Source organism: Odocoileus virginianus, chromosome 16 (genome assembly GCF_023699985.2).
Source record: "Odocoileus virginianus isolate 20LAN1187 ecotype Illinois chromosome 16, Ovbor_1.2, whole genome shotgun sequence".
Lineage (NCBI taxonomy): Eukaryota > Metazoa > Chordata > Mammalia > Artiodactyla > Cervidae > Odocoileus > Odocoileus virginianus.
The window spans coordinates 60,869,618-60,891,618 of NC_069689.1; the positions used below are offsets into that span (position 1 = coordinate 60,869,618).

General features: G+C 41.2%; 1 protein-coding gene and 1 pseudogene across 1 annotated transcript in view; one reads left to right on the plus strand and one right to left on the minus strand.

The window, feature by feature from the left end:
• TICRR (TOPBP1 interacting checkpoint and replication regulator) overlaps positions 1 to 21,701 on the minus strand; it is a 40,792-nt gene extending 19,091 nt beyond the window's left edge. The window contains exons 1-14 of the mRNA XM_020909362.2: positions 20,946 to 21,701; positions 14,628 to 14,907; positions 13,471 to 13,709; positions 12,010 to 12,244; positions 10,968 to 11,097; positions 9,111 to 9,250; positions 7,924 to 8,142; positions 6,506 to 6,672; positions 5,793 to 5,890; positions 4,878 to 4,971; positions 4,704 to 4,783; positions 4,299 to 4,535; positions 3,688 to 3,781; positions 1,196 to 1,253 (exon numbers count right to left, since the gene is read on the minus strand). Coding sequence (XP_020765021.2) covers positions 1,196 to 1,253; positions 3,688 to 3,781; positions 4,299 to 4,535; positions 4,704 to 4,783; positions 4,878 to 4,971; positions 5,793 to 5,890; positions 6,506 to 6,672; positions 7,924 to 8,142; positions 9,111 to 9,250; positions 10,968 to 11,097; positions 12,010 to 12,244; positions 13,471 to 13,709; positions 14,628 to 14,907; positions 20,946 to 21,608 — 2,734 coding nt within the window. The 5' untranslated portion in view covers positions 21,609 to 21,701. The remainder of the gene's footprint in view (positions 1 to 1,195; positions 1,254 to 3,687; positions 3,782 to 4,298; positions 4,536 to 4,703; positions 4,784 to 4,877; positions 4,972 to 5,792; positions 5,891 to 6,505; positions 6,673 to 7,923; positions 8,143 to 9,110; positions 9,251 to 10,967; positions 11,098 to 12,009; positions 12,245 to 13,470; positions 13,710 to 14,627; positions 14,908 to 20,945) is intronic.
• Positions 2,265 to 2,720, plus strand: LOC110147697 (large ribosomal subunit protein eL33 pseudogene; annotated as a pseudogene).
• Positions 21,702 to 22,001: the final 300 nt, after the last annotated feature.

A 22,001-nucleotide genomic window follows, 5' to 3' on the forward strand; every position in this document is an offset into this window, starting at 1 on the left:
CAGAGCAAATAAAACATTGTGCCACAACTATTGAGTCTGTGGTCTAGAGACCGTGAGCCGCAATTACTGAAGCCCAAGTGCCCTAGAGCCCGTGCTGCACAATAAGAGAAGCCACCACAATGAGAAGGCTGCACACCGCAGCTAGACAGTCGACACTGCTCGCCACCACTAGAGGAAGCCCGTGCACAGCGACGAAGATGCAGCACAGCCAAAAATAAGAGTAAATAAAATTATCTTTAAAAACATTCTTTAAGAGCAAGTCATTTAAATAAAAACCAAATAAACTGGGATTCACAAACTGGGAGAAGCCTCTTTGTTTACCCATCAACAACATAAACATTAAGAATATCAATAATAAACAAAGTTTTCAAAAAGTGTTCCTCTATCTCCACTATGAAAGCCTCTGTTACCTGCCTTAAGCTGTTCTATGAAACTAATCTATGATCTGACAGCCAAATTTGATCTGTTACTTTCTGTTTTTCCCAAGTTTTGGAAAAGTTTATATTGATAGAAAATTTCGAAAAGGAATACAATAAACAGAATTGTCACTAAAATTTATCAACTGTGGACATTTGTTTTCTCCCTCATCCTCTCTACGTTTATACAACCCCAAAACAATGTGGGGTGACCTGCAGACATCACAACTCTGCAGATTCCTGTATTTCAGCAGGTATCTCCAAAGAACAAGAGCACACTATCTAACCCATCCTCTCTCATGACTCAATAACATCCTTTACAGCTTTTCTGCCCTAAATTTAAGATCCAAACAGGGATCATGTGGTGCATGAATGTCACACCTGAACTCCTTTTATCTAAACCAGTTCTGCTGCCTCTTTCCTTTTGGGCTTTCATGTGAATGGCATTTTAAAATATATGTATATTTCAGCCAGTTATTTTACAAAATGCAATATTTTGAGCCCATGTGAACATCTTACTCTCCTAGCACACAGTATATAGACGTTTCATTAGCTGATAATTATACCAAACTATGTATTATATATACTGCAACATGTAGTTGCAACATGCAACTACAAAGCTATATACTGATATATACTATAAAACAACATATACTACATGCAACCACAAAACTATATACTATATATACTACAAAACTATATATACTACATGCAGCTGCTTAAATATATGTAATCAAAATAAACTTGTCATTGGCTATAACAAGGAAACAAAAGCATACCTTGTACTGTGTCTTTCACTGGGAGTGAAGGCTGCTGAAGGGTAGGGTGAGAATTCTCCTGAAAGATGAGAAAATCCAATAAGAAAACTTCAATAGGTACTCATTTAAAAGAACAGGAACTCCACAAAAAAACCCTTTGACCCTTGCAATTTCACTTATAGGAATCTGTTAACAGAAACAGCTGTAAAATGGACAAAAACAGGGTCTGGGAATAGACACAACAAACCGCCATCAGTGACTACTTCTGAGGAATGGGTGGTGAAGAAGTACTAACATTTACCTTTATGTCATTTCTATTTTTAAAAAAATTGCATTTATTTTATATTTTTGCTGCACAGCAGATGGGATCTTACCCATCTGATCAGAGGTTGAATTTTCAACCCCTGTGGTAGAAGTTTGGGTCTGAAAAACTGGACCACCAGGGAATTCCCTAATTTCAATTTTTAAACAATGTTTCTGTATAACTTTTATAACTAAAATATAAGGGAAACCCCATATAATTAGAAGATGGCTATACTCTGAGGAACGTGTCCATATAAAACTGCTATTTGGGGACTTCTCTGGCGGTCCAGTGGTTAAGACAACTCCTCACCTCCACTGCAGGGGGGCCTGGGCTCCAGCCCTGGTCAGGGAATTAACTAAGATCCCGCATGCCGTGTGGTGTAGCCAAAAAAACAACAAAAAAAATATTCTTGCTATTTATTTGCTATTACAGTAGAGAATTCAAGTGCCCAAGATCAAATGGCACCTAAAAAGAGAATTGTTTTTAAAGATTTTCTTGCTTTTTTCCAAGTATGCCGCTGTAATCACTGAAGAATGAAAGTCATAGAAGAGCAAAAACTTAACAAATGATACCCTTTAACCAAAATCAAATCCTGATCACATTAACCTGGTCTTAAAGAAATACACTTTCTAGGCCAATCTGAAAAATTTTCAGAAAGGAGACCTATCATATAGAATCTACTGACAGAGGTGTTCTGACACTTTGGACTTCACACTCTCCAAACAAAATCTAAGATTTGAATCTTATTTACTTATATGTATTAAGGTATACTAAGAAAGTGGAGCCATCTTGGACCCTGTGGAGGCCTGCTGGGAACGGGACTTCTAAAACGACAAATATGTCTAGAAGGCTGTGGTCCAAGGCCATTTTTGCTGGCTATAAACGGGGTCTATGGAACCAAAGGGAACACACTGCTCTCCTGAAAACTGAAGGTGTATATGCTCGAGATGAAACTGAATTCTATCTAGGCAAGAGATGTGCTTATGTGTACAAAGCAAAGAACAACACAGTAACTCCTGGTGGAAAACCTAACAGAACCAGAGTAATCTGGGGAAAGATAACTCGAGCTCATGGAAACAGTGGCAAGGTTCATGCCAAATTCCGAAGTAACCTTCCTGCTAAGGCCATTGTACACAGAATCCGTGTGATGCTGTACCCTTCGAGGATTTAAACTTCTTGAAAATAAATAAAAGTGTGGATTTGTCCTGTTGTGCTTTTGTTAAAAAGAAAGAAAAAAAGAAAGTGAACAGGCTTCCTTGGTGGTAAAAAACCCGCCTGCCAAATGCAGGAGACGCATGTTTTTAATCCCTGGGTCTGGAAGGTCCCTTGGAGGAAAAAGTGGCAACCCACTCCAGTATTCTTGCCTGGGAAAATCCCATGGACAGAGAAGCATGGCGGGCTATAGACCATGGCATCACAATAGAGTCAGACATGAATTTTTAGCGCCTAAACAACAACAAAGTGAACACCATTAACTCTTAAAAAGAAACCCCACCTCCTATTCTAAAGCGCAGCTATAAATCTCCAGAAACAAACCACTATTGTAATGACTAATACTTGAAAGCTAGTTCTCCTAGAATTCTAACTCTTCTCATAATTCATGCAGTTCAAAAGTTTCAATGCATTCTTTGTCTCTCTCCTCTTAGACATTAATTCTATTTAGTAAATAGACTCCAGCTGAATTTCTTTTTTCTTTTTTGGTAACAAAGGCATCCTAAATCTACTGACACAGAAAAATAATTACCAGCTGGCTTCATATGTTTTGTTTTTTTAACTTGTTATTGAAGTAACACATATTCACTGAAAAGTACTTTCTGGTACACAAAGTCCTAATATGATCGCACATTACTTTTTTAATGGCCTCTTTACTTATGTTAGTTATTATTTCATGAGTTTTCTTAACTACATTGAAGATTTTTAATTAACTTATCCCTAACTTTTACTAGTGTCTTTTTTCTCCCTTTAATATTACTTCTGTCACACTTTTGAGAAAAATGATTAATCTTTAACAAATTTATATATCTTTACTCCTTAGACCACAGTTGTGGACCACACATTCATAAAAATACCTAATTTTAGTCCTGTATCCACTAACATTCATTTCTTAAAAGTGAAGATACTGCCTTTCATTCTTATTTATTGCATCAATTCATGCCAAAAGGAACAACTCTGGCATAGCACCACTTTCTATCTCCTGGAAATGACTTACATTTTTGGTAGCTCTCTTGGTAACTTTGGGAATTTCAATTTGTCGCAGATTTTGTGAAACCTCTGTGATGCTTTTATGTCTGATTGCATTTTTCCTTTTAAAAATATAAAGAAACAGTCAATATACACTCAATACAGGTGACAATTAGTTAGATTAGAATGGAACTAGAGTTTAAAATAAAACATTTAAATAAAAGTCAATTATCTTAAGGTTGGCCTGAACTTACAGCAAAACAAGTCAACCCCAGAATTTCTAAAAGTAACAACTACAAATTTAAGTAGTTAAGAACAGTGAATAGCATCATGGAAAATAAAAAGCTAAAACCCTAAGCTTATCTCATGGAAGGCTCCTAGTTCTTGAAGACCTCATATGGACAGTCAAGACTATGGCTACACAATACATATTACACTGTATGTTCCCAAGATAATACAAACAGCGTCAGATGCTCCTTGTTAAGAACTCTTAATAATTGGCTTCTGTGATTCAGACATGAAGGCAACTATTAATTCAATAAATTATAGACAAAGACAAACTGGACTATGGGCTTAAGCATGCCCTATGCCAGGACGGTAACAGTGCAAGAAAATTCCTTTAAATCCTTGCACTCCTACCTTCTCTTCTTAGCTGATCTGGTACGAAGCTCCTCCAGTTGGTCAGATTCAGTGCTGCCAGACACTGACCTATGAGCGTTTGACGTAAGAGGCACAGAAAGGGGTGATTTGCTCTCCTGGGTCATGGAGTCATCGCTGAAAAAATCTGCAGGAAGGACACCAGCCAGCTTCTGAGGAATCACAAATCCTAGGCTGTCGTAAAGACTTCCCAGTATCTTTGGGATTGAGTCAATATACCTGTGGAAGAGGTTGGTTAAATGTGGAACAGTCAGTCACCATTCCACTGTCTCTAATTCCTTCCTCACCTAGGATGAGAAACAGTCCTTACAATCCTACAGCTCTGAGACAATACCTATACAGTACTTGGTAAAGTAATGAAAAACTTAAATTAGTCATCAAACTTACAATTCCAAAATTTCTTCCAGAAACTGTGCTAGGTATGCTGAATCTTCAGTTAAACACACCATGCGCAGCAAATCTGTCAGCTGAAGATTTTAGAAAGTTACCACATGGCCTCTGCAGGGAAGCTGAAACAATCCGTATACAGCATGTCCCAGGGGCAATAAGCAGTATACTTGCCTCATCCACTACTTGCTCCAGATCCTCTGCACGTTCATGTACTGAAGGGCACTGCAGACACAGCTCCAAACGAAGGAACACCTGAAGCTGGCACCTTGAGAGACAAAAACACCCGGTCTTATCTACTTCGAGTATCACCTAACTAAAAGGAAAACTCCTTCCTTGTGTAGAGATCTGTTTATAGAAGAAACAACCACAAAAAAGAACCATGGCTTTCCAAACAGCAATGGGGTTATTAGGTAAATAGATGATGCAGACTGCACACGGTGGTGGTGGTCTAGTCGCTCAGTCATGTCCGACTCTTTGCGACCCAATGGATCGTAGCCCTCCAGGCTCCTCTGTCCATGAGATTCTCCGGGCAAGAATACTGGAGTGTGTTGCCATTTCCTTCTCCAAGACTGCACATGAGAACATTATAAAGAACCAGCCACAAAAGCCTCTTCAAGCAATAGGCAATCTATTTTAAACTGATACTTTTTCAGCCATAGGAAAAAAAAGAAATAATGCTATTTGCAGCAACATGAATGGACTGAGAGATTATCACACTAAGCGAAGTCAGGAAGAGAAAAACAAATATCCCATGATCACTCATATATGTAGAAACTGAAATATGACACAAAACGAACTTACTTATGAAAAAGACTCACAAATATAGAAAAGCTACAGTTACCAAAGGAGAAAGGAGGTGGGGAAGAGATAAGTTGAGAGTTTGGGATTAGCTATATTTATACATAAACTATTACGTATAAAATAGATAAACAATTATGTCGTAGTGTGTAGCACAGGGAACTATATTCAATATCCTATAATAAAAAAGAATTTTTTAAAAATTTAAAAAATATTAAAATCAATACAAGCAAATCTTGAGAGCTCTGTTTTTGGAGTAATTGTTTAAAAGAAAAGGTAGTTAATTACTCTCTGACTTTGCCTTCTTTATCCAGTTTTCCTACGTTCTGTCGAAGACTTTTGCTAGTTTTCAAGAAGTTGTTTCTTACTTGATATAGGCAGTTCATCTGAAAATATAAAATTATTACATAGGAGAATATTAGTATTAATGCTTATCATTATTTCTAATTTTCACACAATTTTCTAATGCCCTAAGAAGGGAAGTACATCTTCTTTCTTTCATTTGAGTGAAAAATAGTATACTATTCTTCTTTTATATATTTTAAAAGAACATTTTAAAAAAATGTTGAAAGCATTTGAGAGCAAGTGGGCGTGGATACAGCAAGTCTGCAGGTTTGAACTTCCATAAAAGGAAGATTTCAATAAGTAGTGACTGAGAAGTCTAAGCAAAATATATCAACAGTTTAAAGAAATGTTCCAGGTGACTCTAAAGTGCAGTCAGGGTTAAGAGCTACTGGTTTAATTCATGCAGCTAACATGCAGATCAGATAAGGACACAGCTTCCATTTTTAAGAGACGTACATGTAATTATTCCTAATTGGCCCCTTCCCTTGATTTTCGCCTTCCCAGTGGACCATGTCCACCTTCCAAGACCTAGAACTGACTGGGCTCACCCTTCTCCCTCATCATTTCTGAAATGTACACTGCATAAGAGACATTTTCCAAGACACATGAGCCAGACCCAACAACAAGTAACCAACATTGTTATGACAAACGACAACCTCCAGACTGGCTTCTTCTAATTCCTTGGTTCCCTTGGACTTTAGGAACGCTTTAATGTTGGAGATGGTGTTCCGAGCACATGAATACAGTGTGGTGTCTCCTGCGGCCACAGTCTTTTGGTAATTTTCGTGTATGTGAGATAGCAGCTCTTCCTCAGTTCTAAAATCTGTGGGGGGAAAAATGTCAAACTGATCACCAGACCCAGTGGAAGGCATTGTATTTTATTTAAGCCAGTAGTTGTCAGCCGGGAGGTTTTGCTGCTCAGGGAACATCTGGGTCTGTCTGGGCTGTTTGTGACTGGTGGGGAGAGTAAGGATACCACTGGCATCTCATGGGTGGAGGCCAGGGATGCTGCTAAACATCTTATGGTTCACAGAGGATTATCCAGTCCAAAATGTCAAAAATGCAGAGGCTGAAGTAGTGCAGAGAGAGTGATTAATTTTAAGGGTTTGCACATCAAGTGTACATGTTATAAATTTAAGGGTAACCAGTAACAGAGAAGAAATAAACTATACTACCTCCAAACCCACTGAAGATTATCCTTGTCCCACTGAATTGCTGGGGCACTGTTGTGCTAGTCTATTTATGGAAAAAAGATCTAGTTCAGAAATTATGCTAATACCACATTGCCTTGCATTATAGTTAATTTGCTTTCCCATCTGCATTCCAGTATACCATACTAGCTCACCAAGGATGTTCTATCTCACTCAAACTGACCATCATCTATGATCCAGTGTTTCACAGGGGAAAAAATTATTTAAAGAAGCAGAAAACTTTTATCCCAGAATTTCCAAAAGAACTCAGAGGTGACATCATGCAATTATTGCCCAAAGTTCTTCTGCTCAAGTTTCGAAACTTTTCCCTTTATCTTTATTCACAAATATATAAAACTTATTGAACCACTTGTCCTATGGACAGGCCACAGACCTCCTTTGTGACTTTGCTTATACTAATCCTTCATTGGGCACACACTTCTTCTTATCTTTCTGCTTTCTAATCTCTGCTTATTCTTCAAAGTCTAACCTGGGCTCCACTGGCAAGCCTTCTCAACCTGTTCTTCCTTACAGTGACCTTCCCTTTCTCAACTCCTAGTATGTCTTTACTTCTAAAATGAACAAGTATTCTCAGTTACAGACTCTTGGTTCTTATATTCATTTTACCTATTCATTGTGTAGAGAGATATGTGTATGTATATACACACACATGTATATGTATTCATTATTATTCTTTGTAACTAGATCATAAATCTAAGGAGAGGAAATTATTTACTCTACTTCCCATAACACACTTGTGGACATGTAGCAGATATCTAATAAATGTTCATTAAGTGAAGGATATGATTACCGCTTAAAAATATGAGCGTATAGAAGAGTAAACATGAATTTAGGTATCAAAATCCAATGGAATTAAGGAATACCTTTAGGTTTAGAACTTCTCAGTGTTCTTCCTCTGTTTTCCAATCTATCTGCTGTTCTCCCATTGGCTGTCTTTTGGATCCCTTTCTCCCCAGCTGTGTCTGGACTGCCATCTGGATGTAATTTCTGAGCCTTTACATTCAGTCTTGCAACATTCAGCATCTTTAAGGAACGGCACATGGTATTCATCTTCTTCCTCACTGGAGTTCGAGGGACACCTCCTACCAAAACAACACCATGGGAAGAAAAGTAAAATAACTTTTACTTCCGTGGGATCAAGAACTACTTTAATTTGGATTAAATATTCTGAGATGAATAGAATACTGAGATGAAGTATATCCCTTCAGAATGATCTGAATTGGGTAATTCTTGCTACAATACAGGGTGGAAAGTGCTCTTTTAACTGAAGTTTAGGAGCTAAATATCTCAACGTAATTGGATGATTTTTATATCTAATGCCAAACAGACAAGACAAAATGCCAAACAGACTCATTTTGGTGTTACCCAATAGTCACAGAGTTGCAATGAAACTCTTTTGAAAGGCAATCCAGCAGTCTACACCCAGAGCTCCCTTTTCCTCACTTTTTGATACAGTAACTTGTTCATGGAAATTTATGCCAAGGAAGTCACTCAGAGGATAAATCACATGCCTGATATACACTATAGTATTTACAATGGTAAAACCTGAAAACTATCTACATGTTCAGCAATATAAGGAATTTGCCAATTTTTTAAGCAATGAGATAGAACAGTAACTAAAAAAACCAAAAGAACAGATGAGCAAGTATCTATAAGCAGCACACAAAGTTGCATTTAAATTTCTATTATAACTAAAACCAAAAATGGTTTACTCATTAAGAAGGTAGGATTGTGGGTGACTTTTAAAATCACTGTTGTACTAATGTAATTATTTTCAGATGTGAAATAGAAGAACTTGACCTTTATTCAGTTACCATTTCAACTTCATTTTAGGGAATACCAATCTTTTAAAACATACAGTGCTGGGACCTACCTGGGTGGTCCAGTGGCTAAGACTCAGCACTCTCAACACAGGGGGCCCAGGTTCCAGCCCTGCTCAAGGAATTAGATCCCACATGCCACAACTAAGACCCGGCTCGGACAAATAAATAATATTCACAACATACAGTGTCAAAAAAGACCGTAAGAAACAGCCTATCTACTTGCTTACGTTTCTTTCTGCTATCTTCCTGATTGGATACACTGTATTCTTCACGAGACTTTCTCTGGTAGAGCTCAGAGAGGCCCCGTGTCAAGTCACTCTCAGTTTTGGAAGGCTCTTCGTTAGTAGATGAGGCAGTCTGTAGTAACCTGTGAGTAAGTCAAGATATCAAGCATAAAGGTGACATTCTGATTTTCCAAAATGCTTTAAAAACAAAGCGACAACAATATTCATTATCCTTTTAAAAGCTACTCAAAAGAGGTCCTCACAAGGGAGAATGTCCCTCTTATCATTTATGATTTGAGTAAATTCAGGGACAGAAGTTACCTGTTCACAAAACCAGGTATTTGGGCATGTATTTGGGCATCCAGTATTGACTTTATATATATATATATATACACACACACACACACACAATTTATTTATTATTTATTTTTGGCTGTGCTGGGCCTTCATGGTTGCGTGGGTTCTTTTCTACTTGTGGTACGCGGGCTTCTCATTGCGGTGGCTTCTCGCTGTAAAGCACAGGCTCTAGGCGCTTGGGCTTTCAGTGGCTGCGGCACACAGGCTCAGCAGTTGTGGGCACACGGGCTTAGCTGCTCCATGGCATATGGGATCTTCCCCGATCAGGCCTCAAACCCATGTCTCCTGTATTGGCAGGTGGATTCTTTACCACTGAGCCACCTGGGAAGCCCCAATATTGACTTTCATTAATAAGATTCTTCATATCCTAGGGTTCATGTCTGATTATGGCAACTATTTCACTCACTTCTGGGCTTCCATAGTCTTTACCCAGTGTCCATACATTAAAGTACACAGTGATGTAATACCATGTAGTGAGTATCAGAGTAACTTTTGAATAAGTCTAGTAAACTAGTAGTTTACACTCTAGTAAACTAATTTGGGATTGATGAGCAGGGAAGAAGTAGAGCAGGGGAGATTAGCTATTAACTGTTTTACCACCAAAAGCTAAACTACAGTCACTAAGGAAATAATAAAAATAGCACAACTTTCAAAATGTAAAATTTCTACTTCATTATCTTCCATTATCTAATACCATCTGATTTAAAAGTAGGACAGAGTTATGGTGACATTAGTTGAATTAGTTCATACAAGCAGCAGGTCTGAAAAAGCCTAATTCTCCCTAAGTGCGTTGGTATGTCCTTAATAGTGAGAAAGGTTTGCTTTTTTTTCTCCCTATTAATTTACCAGAGCTTCAGTTTATTTTTTAAATGAAGATCAATCATGACAGACACAAAGAAAGCCTAACCCAATTTCTTCCCATTCCTTTCTCCCAGAGGTACCCAAGTCTATGACGAGGTTTTTATTTTTTTTTCATTATTGCTTTTTTAATTTTTTGTATGCTCTCGACTTCGTGTCTCATCTAACTAATTTTTAGTTCTTCAGAAGATGCTTTAAGTCTGTAAATTTTCCTTTATGTATAAATTTAGCTGCATCACACCAGTTTGCTGTTTTTCTTTTTTGCTGAGATTTAATACTAAATATTTTCTGACATCTATGAGAATATTTTATATTTGTAGTTAACCTTCTCTAAATTTTTAATTCTGGTAAAATACACGACATAAACTTATCATCTTCATCACTTTAATCACTTTAATCACCGCCTAGATCAATGGTAAGGATATTCCTAAAATGCTATCATCGACTCCATCCAGCTCCAGAATTCACCTTGTAAAACTGAAACTCTGTACCCGGTAAACAACATTCTTCATCTGTAACTAGTTTTTAAAATTACTGGACCATACTCAGGCAACATGGCTTTGTTAAAAACAAAAACAAACTCACATGCAAACAACTGAGAGCTGATTTCGATTATCAAAACCCAGGGAAATAAATAAGTTTTACCAAAATGACTCCATCAAACTTGAGCTGGCTCCACTGAGGTTAGAGCAAGGAAACCACTTCTCCACAACTGCTGAAGTCCAGGGAGCACTGCGGCCAAGCTCCTGCTGGGCCCATTCTGGGACAGGCAAGGCTATAGAAACAAGCAGAGGTGGAACAGAAGAGGCATTAGAAGAAAGCAGAGACTCCCAAGCACTTGTTCCTCCTCTCAACTGACCGCATTCTTCCAGAGGAATTCCAAAGCAGCAGCATTAATGATGTTCCTTCAACTGCACGACCAATCCCAACAGGCCTTTGTTGTCTATGAACAATGTGCAAACACAGGCTTCCTCACTGTTCCTCACACACACTGGACACGCAAGCCTCAGCCCTGACTTTTGCCACTATTCCCTCTTTCAACGCCTTTGCTCAGATATCACTTTTTCAACAAGGCCTGTTTAAAACTGTAACTCTCCCATCCCTTCACTTCCCATCCCTTTTCCTCTGCTCTATTACTACAGCACTTAACTCTTCCAAGCACACTACATAATTTCCTTACTGAGTTTACTGCCTTGTCTCCCCTGACTGGGTAAGCTTCACGAGAACAGAGACCTTTATTTTGTGCTCGGATGTTCTCCTGGCACCTGGAACAGAGCCTGACACAGAGTAGGCCCTCAGTAAATATCTGCTGAGTGAATATGAATGGAAGAGATATCAAACTGATGCTATTTCTATCTGTTTGGCATAAATAAGGTTTGTACCCTATTAGTAACAATGCAATGAAGTAGAAGGTAGACAGAGCCCTAAGATTTACATGCACTTTATTAAACATATGAAAGACTAGGTTTCCTCTTATACTTTCAATTTCAAACAAGTTTCACAGAGCCGTTGGCCTCCTCAGAAGTGCTTCAGGATTTCTATAAATAATGAGTTAAAACTGCCAGAAATACTGTAGCTGACTTTTACCTGTTCTATAACAGATACTAAGTTCTACTGAGAACATACTGAATAAAAGGTTGCGATGCTAGAAACGATGGTGACCCACTGGCCTGGTTCAGAAGCTTACCTGAGGCAGCAGGAACTTCAAGAGAACTGTCAATCTGTTTCAGTACACCATCCACAACCTCAGAAAAAAGGGAAGCTGAATCCTGGGGGCTCTCTGCCACAACCGTCTGGAGAAGATGTCTTTGAGATTCAGTCTCCCGGGTGCGGAACAAAGTGAGAATGGTAGCACTGACGGAGAAGGGAGAAATAACTCCAGTGATGGGGGGCCAGCCTTCGCCAGGGTCCACACTGGCAACCTACATGAGAAGTTCTAATTAGTTGAGAATACTGTTGACGTGTGTCTAAAGAAGCACGTGGTTTAGTAAAAGGATGACCTGACCGTGTCATCCAATAATTAACATAAAGGAGAAAACTGAAAGGGGCTTGGGGGATACTGGTGCTGGAGCTGAACTTACTGATCCTATAATCCCAATCCCTCAATTTACAGAGAAAAATCTAAGTTACCAGGAGTATTTACTAAGCACTTACTATGTACTTACTGCAACTCACAGACTCCTCATAACCACTGAAGTAAAAAGGATTATCGGGACTTCCCTGGTGGTCTAGTAGTTAAGGCTCCAAGCCTCTACTGGAGGTGGTCTGGGTTCCATCCCCAGGTGGGGAATTAAGATCCCACAAGCTACACAGTGTGGTCAAAAAAAAAACTTATCTCCATTTCATACAGGAGGAATTGAGGTTGAAGAATAAGCAACCTGCTTAAGGTCACCCAGTTACTAAGAGGCAGAAGCCAAGCATGTTTGAATTCAAAATTCAAGTTCTTAACTAGGAATCAGTGCTATCACTTGAGGGGATTTATTCAGATCATATGGTGGGCAGCCAAGCAGAGATCTAATCCAGATACCTGACTCTCTGACCCCAGTGCTCTGTTGGAGCACACAACTCTTAGAACAACACCTGTCCAAACGACTATCCAGCTTTTCTCTGGAATGTTTCACAATGGAATCTAGAAGATAGAAACCTTCTGAGCTTACAAAGGCAAAAGATGAAGTAAGGAATTTGCTAGAGTTAAAAAATTCCATCACCTTTCTATCAAATCTGGGTATACATGAATTCCTCTTCAGAAGACATTAATAAGTTTGTATAACTACTGGACACTATTACATCTAATTTTACAATGTAGAGTTTTTTAAAATATGAATTTATTATGTAAATACATAATACAATGTATTAAAAACAATGAGAAACCACCTATCATTTCACTTCCCTAATGTAATTATCCCATCTGGCCCACCACCTTTTCCCTATATGAATATAATTTAGTTTAACTGGATTCAAGGTTACATGCAGTTCTATATGTTGTTTCTTTAATAATAAGCACTGTCATGACTCTATATTAGTTGCAAAAACAGCATCTGTTTCATTGAGACTGTATTACATAGGGGGCTCCCATTTTATAAATTCACTTACTTTACTTTACCCGTGTTATTAGACCAGAATAACTTACCACCTGGAAGATACCTACCAGATGTAACTCTTCAGCAGTCATCCTGTTTACCAGCTGCTGAAATAACATCCTCTGAGTTGATCTGTCCCCATCGGGACTTTGCAGCATCCAGCTATCGGTGCCCAAAGTGCCACTTGCTGGGAGGGACCACTGGGTCACTGTGCCTTTTAGAAAAATTCTGACTGGTTTCTGAAAATGTCTCTGATGCATGGCCAAGGGCTCTAGGGTGACTGTCCATGTTTCCTGAAGCTCTTTGCCTGTGAGGAATAAAGGATATTGAAATTCTAATAAAACAAGTAGTTCCTAAAGAGAGATTTAAGGTTAAGAAGAAAAAAGTTACACTGCCAGCTGAAGTACCAGCATTATCACTTAGTGCACACTTCAACCCCTACTCTACCGTCAACAGGCTATCACAGCAAATTCTATAAGGAAAAGCTGTCTGTGACAGGAATTATAAGGGTGTGATTGATGTCAGAACTCAATAATTATGACTTAGAAATAAGTATTCAAGCAATACACACACACAAAATCTGCTTTTTAAATCCATAAAATACAGCACATCCTATCTTATGAGGTTAAATTCTAAAGACCATGTAAGACAAACCTGTTTAAATAATACTCTTGAAATTTCCTTAAATTGCCCATCATGTAAAATACAGTTTATGAATATCTATATATAATATTGCTTGAATATATAATAATTCAGAAATTAAGATTCACTATATAGCAAATCATATGATAAAGCAAATTTATGAAGATTCCAGCATGTTGGCTCTTTATGGTAATAAACACCATTTTCTATTTGAGTTGACTAATTTGTTATGTCTTCTTAGCCAATCATTGATTTTCTAGGGTCTTCAATTTATCGATCTCATCTACGAGACAGTGAAACCTTAGCACCCATTAGCTTGGGCACCTGACAACTCTGCAAAAAGCTGGAAAACTCTTTAAAATCACTGTTGTCCTTTTTGCATGGGCTTACATTGTACCAGACTTCAGTCCTTTCCTGTGGTATCTCTGATTTGGCTTAGACATTTTTTATTACAAGCATTAACGGAAGGCCTAGGCCACTAGAAATTCTAAAGAATTCATAGGCCTGCCTTGAAGACATGAATGACACCCAGGCCAACCACTCCATCCCCACACTACCCCTGCCCCAAATAGTTTTTGCTTACCTTCGACAGGGAAAAATAATGTTCCTTCCATCCGTGGAAATGAGGCTTCATACTCAGGAGAATTATAGAGCAAACAGTTTAAAGTGGAATCAGCTGGCAGAGTTGAAATCCATGGAGAGAGGTGAGGTTCCCTTGACAGCTTTCTTTCACCACTGAGCGGTGTTCCCCCAGCTTTGGTAAAATCCTGGCTGAAACTTTCAAATGGCAAGACGGTGCCTCCCACATGGTAGAGCAGTTCACATACTGTCCAGTAGCCAAGGTGGTCTGGGGATTCCCATAGCTAAAATAAAAATTACAAAGAATGTTGGGTTATTGCAAATTAGGTATTCATTGTGGTGTTGGAGAAGACTCTTGAGAGCCTCTTGGACAGCAAGGAGATCAAACCAATTTCCTAAAGGAAATCAGCCCTGAATATTCATTGGAAGGACTGATGCTGCAGCGGAAACTCCAATACTTTGGTCATCTGATGGAAAGAGCCAACTCATTGGAAAAAAAAAAAACCCTGATGCTGGGAAAGATTGGAGAAAGGAGGAGAAGGGGGCAACAGAGGATGAGATGGTTGGATGGCATCACCAACTCAATGGATGTGAGTTTGAGCAAACTCTGGGAGATGGTGGAGGACAAGGAAGCCTGGCGTGCTGCAGTCCATGGGGCCACAAAGACTCAGACACGACTGAGCGACTGAACAACAAAAGGCATTCATAAAAGTGAGGGAGATCAGGAGAAAGTAGACACGTACATTAAAGGATCAAATTATGTAATTAATGTATCAGTGGAACCAAACATAGATAATGGCCAGCATCCCATTACCAGGGCTTCCTTCATGGCTCAAATGGTAAAGAATCTGCCTGCAACGCAGGAGACCCAAGTTTGCTCCCTGGGTCGGGAAGATGCCCTGGAGAAAGAAATGGCAACCCACTCCAGTATTCTTGGCTGGAGAATCCCATGGACAGAGGAGTCTGGCGGGCTACAGTCCATGGGAGTCACAAAGAGTTGGACACATCTGAGCGACTAACACACACATCCCATTACTACACAGCCTAGGAATAACTGCTGTATAATAGGCCTTTAAGAAAGCACCCCAGAGAAGGCAATGGCACCCCACTCCAGTACTCTTGCCTGGAAAATGCCATGGACGGAGGAGCCTAGTGGGTTGCAATCCATGGGATTGCAACTCGTGTTGCAATGGACTCGTGTCCTAAGAGTCAGACATGACTGAGCGACTTCACTTTCACTTTTCACTTTCATGCATTAGAGAAGGAAATGGCAACCCATTCCAGTGTTCTTGCCTGGAGAATCCCAGGGACAGGGGAGCCTGGTGGGCTGCCATCTATGGGGTCGCACAGAGTCGGACACGACTGAAGTGACTTAGCAGCAGCAAGAAAGCACCCATACAGTGAAAACAGCATTTCGGTTCTATCTTCTGTCAAGGAATAGAAGTGATGCAAATCACTAGGGACAAATCATAAAATGTTAGAAGGAATACAAAACCATTACACATGAATAAAAGAGAACAATCATGTCCTCCACCACACAACCACAGCCGAGTGTCACCAGTGAGGCAGGAGCATCTCCCTTAGAGGGTTACCACCCACAGGTCTTCTCAGTTCTATCTTCAGGGTTTTCACTTAAGTCTGGGACTCTTACTGTAGCCTACAGAGTCGGTACTCTGCCTCCAATCTTTCCTCCTTTGATTTAAGAAGTATTCTAAAAACTACATACTGAATCATGCTACTTCTGTGAAAACTCACATGGGCTTCCCATTGCCCTACAGTAAAGGTGACAGAGCATTTAAGTCCAGCTCTAAACAACCTTTGCAAAGACACTATCCTTCCCTCACTCGTCCCTACGTCCCAGGCACACTAAAGCGTTTGCTGTTTCCTGAACATGCCATATTTTTATTGTATAACGCATCCACGTTTTCGCTGGTTCTGTTTGCTGTGTCTTCCCCTTCCATTTTCACCAACTGGATGCTCATTATACTTCATTATCTAGCTCAAACCCCGCTGTCCCTGTAAAAGCATTCCTTACTCCATCACACATAGCTGATTCTTCATCCAACCTTCTTTTAACAAACTTTTATTGAGCCACCACGTGTGCCACTGAGACAGGCTGGGATCTGGGACTGTTTACTGGAGTGAGTGCTCCTGGACAAACGAATTCAGAGGAACTATGAGGGACTAAAAGGAGCTGTAAGCAGCCAGGGCAACTATGAACAATACGATGCAAAAAGGCCACAAATCAACTGCCATTTCTGAGGTGTTGAGAGCAAAAGCAGGGTACTGAGCATGACCCCGCACACAGCACCACCTGGGGGTGTGGGGGGAGGACAGCCCACCCAAGCTATACCTCCACCCAACCCACCCATCTGCTCCCACGGCACCCCATGTAAGAAAACAGATCCCTGCCTGTCTCCTAAGGGCACCTGTTTCTTGTTCTTGCTCCCGCGAGCAGTACGAGTCCCAACAAAACCTAAACTGAATTTCTCATCTGGCCTCTCACCAACTTCTGTTGATTAGAGTCCCAGGACCCAGGTTGATAACACCATGAATTAGCAAAGCAGCCCCTATCTTTGTTGATCTTAAAGCCAAGCGTGTGGTGAGTAAAACAGCAATAACATGTGAAATTTAACTCAGAACCACAATATACCGTACAATATTCAGGCACTATGGGGTTTCCCAGGTGGCAGGAATCTGCTGCCTGCCAATGGAAGAGATACAGGTTCAATCCCTGGGTCAGGAAGATCCCCTGGAGGAGGAATTGGCAACCCATTCAAGTATTCTTGCCTGGAGAATCCCATGGACAGAGGAGGCTAGCAGGCTACATTTCACGGGGTCCCAAAGAGTTAGAAAGAACTTAGCACACACATTGTTACATGAAGGAGCACCTCCCCTAGAATATATTGATGGTGCTGGTTTGCCTACTCCACAGATGAGCTAAAAACTGTAAACCATAAACAGCTAGGTGAATGCGAAAAATTAAAACCAGACTGGCCTTCCAGGTCATCTCCACATTTTCCATTATATCAAAGTTCAAAGAGCGGCATAAGGGCGCCCAGGTTCACAGCAAGGCAAAGACACTCCAGTCCAAGAACCCAGGACTCTCCTGACAGCACTCTTAACGTAGGGATCGTGGCCCTGATGGACTTGGACGAATTGATTGAATGGTTTAGGATCAGTAGTTAAAGGAAAAAAACCATGAAAGAAAATAATCAGAGCACAACAGAACACATCACATATAGTGAAGATAAGCAATGTACTGCAAATGTTTTGCTTTGGTTATGCCTGTCACTTTGGAAAATGCTGCAATAGATTAATTAATTGTTATTTAATGTTAGCACCAAGGCAGCCACACCTGTGCTCACTGGCTAAGGGGAAGAGTGGTAAGCTAGTTCAGGTATCATAGATTCTGATTAGGATTTTCTGCCAAAGGAAAACAAAAAATGTGTTGAAATCGTCTCAGCCAGAAGACCAGCCAGGAAAAAAAAAATTTTTTTCTTAGCAAATGAAAACTTTCTTAGTAAGTAAAACTTTAAAAAGGAGCTGAGAAGGACATTAGCTTTGTTTAAAAATATATGTACATGGGGCCTTCCCTGGTGGTATAGTGGGTAAGACTCCACACTTTCAGTGCAGGGAGCCTAGGCTTGATCCTTGGTCAGGGAACTAGATCCCACAGGCCACAACTAAGACCATGTGCAGTCAAATAAATAGAGAAATACTAAAAACATACACATATATGTACATGACTTAAAACATGACCAGTATATATATAGAATATGGCGATGTTTTTATTTTTATGCATATTATGGACTAAGTAACAGACAAGTCCTAGTGGAAGTTTCAGACTTAGGAATTTATAAATGTGCACAAGACTATAAGCTCCAAGACAGCAGGGACTACATTTGTCTGGTTCACTAATGATGCACCCAATATTCAGCATACCAGCATATGGTGGTATGGTTTAGTCACTGAGTTGTATCCAACTCTTCCGTCCCTGTGGACTGTAGCCCGCCAGGCTCCTGGGTCCAGCATGGTATGTGTTCAGTAAATCAGAAGCATAAGGTTGAAAATGTGAGAAGGGTCTCTCATGCTCCCTTCTAACTGATGTCTTTGCAAGAGTTCTGTGTGCTTGGATTCCCTGAGTCTGTTTCTCTCAGTTCTACTTTCCCAGACTGTAAACTCCACAAGGCAGGCCCTGGAATTTCTCTTCTTTCTTCTCTCATTGTGAGAGATCCTCAAGGACAGAACCCAAGTCTCCCTTTCGCCTCTGCAGTATAGCGAAGCAGAGGCTTCTGAACACGAAAAATTAGATCTACACTAGAAAAAAAATTCCAGAAAAGCTTATGATTGTTTGATGGGCTCTTTCTCACAGGAAACAACATAAAAAATGTAAGAAGGCTTAGAGAAGATCCACTTCTGCAGGTGATGGGGTGTGAAACCTGGAAAAATCTTTAAATAGATACTGTCAACTTGCTTATTTTAATATCATTCTGAAAAAAGAAAAAGAATCTTCAAGCCCTTTCTGCTAAGACTTCTTTCTAGCCAACATCTGATATAATACAACTCCAGAATAAAGATTCTCTGTGATTTAGTATAAATTATCCCAAATCAAGCACTAATGTGTTGGGTCCTGTGTCCAACACTTAATCTGCTGCCTTCACAAACACTTTTAGGATTCCATCTTCTCCATCAATGTTTACCATCCCCTTAAACACTTCTGCCTTTTCCTTTTCTCTGACAAGCCACTGCTGCCTTATTTGGCATTTGCTACATCTTTTTGGGGCTTTGTATGTAAAAGTAATTTGGAAATTTTAACCCACTATATCATTCTTTGTGTTAAGTATCTCCTCATTTCCCATTTGCAGCCTTGCACTGCTACCTCAGCGACATGCTTCCAATAGACGCAATCACATCTTTCATCTGGTTAAGCCACTTTCCCAATCAGAACAAAACCTGAATTTATTACCTTGGCCCTACAGGTAGGCTTCTGCTACCTTCTAACTTCTTCTACTCTGGTGCTTGCCCCTTGCCTACTAGGTTTCGGCATTCCTTGCTTCTAAAACAAGAGGCTCCTTTTCCACTCAGATATTTACACTGGAATGTTCTCTTTGCCAGGAATTTTTTCCCCAGCATCACATTCCTCCTCCTTCACCATTCCATTCTCTGTTCAAAAAGGTCTTCCTGACTACTAACCTATGTACCACTGCCTCCAGCTTCTACCTCCTCTGCCTCACCCTCAGCCTCTTACTCAGCTTTATTCTCTTGAAAGCATAATTTGAAATCCTATCACTTACTTGCTCATCTGTTAACCTTCCCTGTGTAATATTTCTTCCCCTAGAAGGTAAACTCCACTTGGCTGACCACCACCTGCCCAGCAGCTAAAACAATGTAGTGGGTACACAATGTAGTGACTCCTCAAATTAAGTTATTAATTGACAACGTGAAGTCATAGCACTTAACTACAGCATGGGGTCCACTGCCTCGCCAAAAATTCAAATTAGCCATCTAGGACTGTAAGTAGGTAAGAATTTGTTCATTTGGCCAACAAATACTTCCTGAACACCTGTAACACAGGAGACAGAGAGATTTGTGTGCCTGCCTCTGAGGTTATTCTTAAACTTGATGGAAGGCAGGTGACTGCACACCTGGAACATATAATGGAGAAAGGGTAACTGCCACAAAAGTGTTTGGAAATTCAGAAGCTGAGACTGAGTAAGCTGCCATGTGGCAAAGGCCCTAAAGAATGAAAAACTGAAAATGTTGGTCGCTCAGTCGTGTCCAACTTTTTGCCACCCCATAGACAGTAGCCCACCAGCCTCCTCTGTCCACCGGATTCTCCATGCAAGAGTACTGAAGTGGGTTACTATTTCCTTCTCCAGGGGATCTTCCAGACCCAGGGATGGAACCTGGGTCTTCTGCATTGCAGGGAGGTTCTTTACCATTTGAGCCACCGGGGATTTAAACTGGCACAAAAGAGCAGTGGCATTTCAAGTGACTAAGACAGAACAAGCTGTGAAGATCTGTTGGGCAACTAGATTATGTTTGAGACAGGCTGGAACATGAGTCATGTGTCGAAAAAAGTGAAGTCTGGAAAGACAGACAGGACCCAAATAGTGAAGGTCCTCAAGTGAGTTAACTCAGTAGGTATTCAGGGCCTACCTATCCCGTTGTGATGACTGTAGGAATGTGTTGTGACTCCAGGACTTTCCTTCGGAAGGGACACCTGTTGATCATGTTAGTCTCCTCCTGGGTTCAGGAGCTGCTCGTCAGACGCTGCCAAGTTCTGGTTCATTAGAACCAGTCCACCGCTTAATCTTACCTTCGGCCAGTCGGTGGTATCCACCCAGTAGAGGGTGATTTTTCGGGTTCTCATGACTTCCTGGACTCTCCTGGGCAGCAACTTCTCCATCACCTGCTTAGGAGTAGGCGGCAGGCGCTGGGCCTGGGTCTCGGAACCGGACACGAACTGCAGCAGCTCCCTCTGCGAGTGCGGACAGGGGGCCAGGAGGAAGACGGCGTTCACAAAGCCCCCGAGCGCAGACTTTGCCTCCCTGGCCTCGCCCTCCACGTCCAGCAGTCTCCTCCCGCTATTACGCAGAATCGGCTTGGTGGGCGACGTGATCTCCGGCCGGTCCCACTGATAGTCTAGCAGCGTCTCCATGAGCGCGCTGTGAGTGTGGCTGGCCCTGGGCGCCGGGCCGGGCAGGTGGGCGCCCTGGGAGCCATCCCCGAGCCGGGCCTCCAGCTCCTCCTCAAATTCCTCCCAGGAGCGGACCCCCAGCTCTCGGAAGTCAGAGACGCGGGAAGGCCGGTTCCGCGCCCCCTGAGAGTCAAAGAACCTGAAGGCCCAGCGGACCCTGGCCAGGCCAAACCTGCAACTTAGGTAAGTGAGAAGGCGCAGGGCAGCTCGCCGGACCAGGCTCTCACCAGCGACGCCTCCCGCGGTGTCCAGCAGCAGCATTACGTTGTGGCAGCAGGCCATGTCTCCCGCCCCACTGCCTCAGGGTTCGAGATCGGACCTGCGCCGCTCTCTCCTAGGCCCTTGCTTCAGGGAACCAGCGCCATCCTCCGCTTCTCCCAGGGACTCTGGTCGAAAAGCTCCCGCGCTCTCCGAGGGCCGCTGGCATTGGTGGAGCTAACTCCCAAACTCAGCTCCAATTGGTCGCTTGCCTTACGTAAGTTACGAGAGTAACTTTCATCCTTCGCGTTGATTGGAAGAGCGATGGAGAAGCACTCGGCTTGATTGGTGGAGGGCGGGACTGTGGGCGGGATGCTTTGTTCCGGGAAAAACTTAATGTTCATTGGCCTGAGCCTCCGTTTTAAAATTTAAAGAGGTGGTGCCTGCGGTCTGTGTCTTTTGGTTTCCGTTTTCCGG